A 3,786-nucleotide genomic window follows, 5' to 3' on the forward strand; every position below is an offset into this window, starting at 1 on the left:
GGGCGGTGTGGTCTTCTATTGTGGCTGCCAGGCTGCCATGGGGCCGCTGAGTTGGAGGTGACTCCCCAGCACCTGACAACAGCATGCATATAACTGGTGTCCCTGCCAGTGCAGGCAATTGAGCTGGGGGATAGAAATCCTACTTAGAGATGTAATGCATAGGTTCCCACACTTACTTGGCCTACCGCCCCCTTTTCAGGAAAACAATTACTCAGCACCCCCACAGCAATGAAAAGCTGAAGTGTAGCTATCGGATTTGCAAGTTCCCTCCGCTCCTCTCTGCACCCACCCCCCCGCCCCTAGGATCCTTCCAGCTCTGCTTTGGGGGTAGTGTGGCATTTTCCCAACTTCGATGAAGACAGCAAACCAAGAAGCTGGCAAAGCAGTCGCTGGCATCAACTGGGCTCTTTGTCTACAGATGTCAAGTGACCATGAGGTCAGGACTGGCCATCGGGAGCTCTCAGAGCCACCTGACATCAGGCCCAGCGGTGACCCACCATGGCGTGGAACAGGCAGGTCTGGTGCTGGGGGTGGTGGTGTCAGAGATGGGTGATGCGGATCCTGTGACCCCCATTGCTGCAGCGTGGATATCTTCCTCACACACTCCGGTGGTCTCAGAACCCACTGCCATCATGGAAGGAACCCTGCAGGACAGGCAGAATGGCCCCCTGGGACTGCCGAGGCTGTCACTCTTCAGGGAAGCAGGGCAGCCTCATCTTCTCTGGAGGAGCAGGGTGCAGGTTTGAACCACTGAACTTGCAGTTAGTAGCCCAGCAATTGATGGCTCCTCTTGCAGTTAGTAGCCCAGCAATTGATGGTGGTCAAGAATTCCCTGTGACCCAGTGACCAAGCCTGAAAAAGCCTGAGGATGGGTCTGGGGGGGGCGTGGCTCATGTGTGAGTGTGACTGCCCTGCACCCCAACTCAGCGGTCACCCTGAAAACACTCTCAAAGGCATTCAGGATAAGGTAAACAAGCGGCCATCTAACAGAGAAGCATCAAAGCCCTCATGGAAGAAGCACACCAGTCTGTGTGATCACGAGGTGTCGAAGGAATCGGGTATCAGGCATCAAGGAACAAAAATCACATCATTGTGAATGAGGGGGAGTGTGAAGTGGAGACCCAAAGCCCATCTGTAGACAACTGGACATCCCCTTACCAAAGGGTCTTGGGGAGGAGACCGGTCAGGGTGCAGTGTAGCAAGGATGAAACATACAACTTTCCTCTAGTTCCTAAATGCTTCCTCCCCACCCACTATCATGATCCTAATTCTACCTTACAAATCTGGCTAGACCAGAGGATGTGCACTGGTACAGATAGGAACTAGAAACACAGGGAATCCAGGGCGGATGATCCCCTCAGGACCAGTGGTGAGAGTGGCGATACCGGGAGGGTGAAGCGAAGGTGGGGTAGAAAGGGGGAACCGATTGCAAGGATCTACATATAACCTCCTCTCTGGAGGATGGGAAACAGAAAAGTGGGTGAAGGGAGACGTCGGACAGTGTAAGACATGACAAAATAATAATAATCTTATAAATTATCGAGGGTTCATGAGGGAGGGGGGAAATGAGGTAATACCAAGGGCTCAAGTAGACAGCAAATGTTTGGAGAATGATGATGGCAACAAATGTACAAATGTGCTTGACACAACGGATGTATGTGTGGATTGTGATCAGAGTTGTACAAGCCCCCAATAAGACGATTTTTAAAAAAAAGGCCTTCAGGATAGAGGAGACCAAACTGTGACTACAGGAAGGACCCACCGGAGTCCACCAAAGACGTCAAGATGCCCGGAAGTCCCCAGTGTCCCAAACCCAACTGTGCCTGCACGGCCCCTCCCTGGAGTAGGCAGGTGATAAGGCACTGCCAAGATGTGATTTGTGGACAGCACTTCCTGGAGGCAGATGGCCACTGTCTTCTGAAGGACCTGCCACCACCTTGCTTATCCCAGTGCCCCCGGGGCCACGGCCTCCCCCATCTACTAGCCCTCATCCCCCCCCTCACCCAGGCTCCACTAGATCACTGGTCCCCCACATGGCCAGGGAGGGTCTCCCAGAGAGGCTCAGCCTCCCAGGGTCCTCGGGGTAGGCATTGCAGAGCAGGGTGCTTCTTCCCGAGGACACGGTGGAGTGAGGAGCAGGTGACCCGGCCCCAGCCAAGTGTGAACATGAGCACCCCAGGACCTCCTGCCCTTACTGAGTGAATGTGGGGATCCCTCTGGCCGTGACGCCAACTGAATCTTCAATGACAAATCTGGTCCGGATGGACATGCCCAGGAAAGTGGCAGAAAGGATGGGCAGTTAGGGTTGAGCTCGGCATCCCTGGGGAGTTTGGGCCCCTAGGGGAGCTCCATCCTCACCACCCTGGCCTAGCTGGACCCACTTCCCAGCCCAGGGTAGCCATTGCTGCTGCCAGGAAACCTTGCGGCCCCTGGCCTTGTTCCTGCCCTGGACACTACATGCCACAAAGCCTTGAGCTGGCTGTCCCCATGCTGGGCTATGAGCCCCCAGCCAGGACAAGGCACTCCTCCACCCCCAGCTCCAGGATCCCAGGAGACCCTCCCTCCCATGGAGGGGTGCCGCACACTCAGGGGTTCCAGTCTCACTGCCCAGACAGAGCCTAGCATTTCAGGAAGGGTATCTGAGCCCAGACTGGGCCTGTTCCCCGAGGCCAGTGCCCCATCAACTTGTGCACTGGGCAGGCCTCTCAGACTGCTAGGCCCTCCTTCCCAACCACATCAGCCAGGCAAGGTGCTTTCTTGGTGCTTTGTGCTTTATTGATGGCAGCGGCCCTTCTGGGCTGCCCGTTAGCATTCCTGCGGCGAGGGGGCCCGCCCGCCCGCCCGCCCAGCTCACAGATCTGAGGGTGGCACACTGGGCAGAGGTGGCTGTCTGTCCCGGAAGCCCAGGCGAGGCTCTGTCCTGAGCCTGGTCCCCGGCACGACAGGCCGGGCAGGAGAGGCCTTCAGTCCGCAGCAGCCCGAGGCCCACAGGCCTGGCGGCTTGTGAAAGGAGTCTGGGGTGGGCCCAGGTCAGAGAACGCTGGTGTCACCTGGGCCTGGTGTAGCCGTAGGGGTGACGCAGCAGCAGGCTCTGGTGGCTGGGCAGCACGTGGCTGTGGTAGTGCTCCACCAGGCTGGCCATGCTCACAAACAAGACTTCGCCCTCCAGGTAGAACTTGGAGTCCTGTGGGCATACCAGCAGATGGGCGGGCGGGCAGTCAATCAGAACAGCGGTACACTCAGGTCACTTGGCCTGAGCTGCCTCCCCATGGAGCCCCTTGCTCAGCCCCCACCCCTGCCCAGGGGACCCATGCAGAGTCTGTTAATAAACCCAAGATCTGGGGAGGATCACCCGGTCCCCCTCCAGGGTCTGCTGGGGACAAAACGGGGAGGTTGAGGAGGCCGTGAGAGTGGAGGAGGGGAGAGGAAAGTGGGGAGGCAAAGGAGGGGGAGGAAGGAAAGAGAGAGGTGGGGAGAAAGGTATGGAAGGTGGGGATGGGGAATAGAAGAAGGATGGGGGTGGGGGTGGAAGTTGGGGGAAGGGAAAGGCAGGAGAGGAGTGGGGGATGGTGGGGGAGACAGAGGTAGTGGGGAAGTGTAGAGGAAGTAGGGGAGGTGTAGGAGGTGGGGAAGGTGGGGGAAAGTAGGGGGAGGTCAGAGAAGGGCTGGGGAAGGTGGGAGTAGGAGAGGGGAGAAGAGAGGGGAGGTAGAAGACGGTGGGGAAGAGGGGGCAAAGATAAGAAGGTGGGGAAGCAGGGGGAGGAGGAGGTAGTGGAAGGGAGGAGG

At 57.7% G+C, this 3,786-nt stretch overlaps 1 protein-coding gene across 1 annotated transcript in view; it reads right to left on the reverse strand.

Annotated features, from left to right (window-relative positions):
* Positions 1 to 2,847: 2,847 nt before the first annotated feature.
* SH3BP2 (SH3 domain binding protein 2) overlaps positions 2,848 to 3,786 on the reverse strand; it is a 27,374-nt gene continuing 26,435 nt past the window's right edge. Inside the window, exon 12 of the mRNA XM_045289467.1 lies at positions 2,848 to 3,184. Within this exon, the coding sequence (XP_045145402.1) occupies positions 3,047 to 3,184 (138 nt within the window). The 3' untranslated portion in view covers positions 2,848 to 3,046. The remainder of the gene's footprint in view (positions 3,185 to 3,786) is intronic.

The sequence above is a fragment of the Echinops telfairi genome, unplaced genomic scaffold, assembly GCF_000313985.2.
Source record: "Echinops telfairi isolate 266 unplaced genomic scaffold, ASM31398v2 ScPeMD7_28;HRSCAF=97, whole genome shotgun sequence".
NCBI lineage: Eukaryota > Metazoa > Chordata > Mammalia > Afrosoricida > Tenrecidae > Echinops > Echinops telfairi.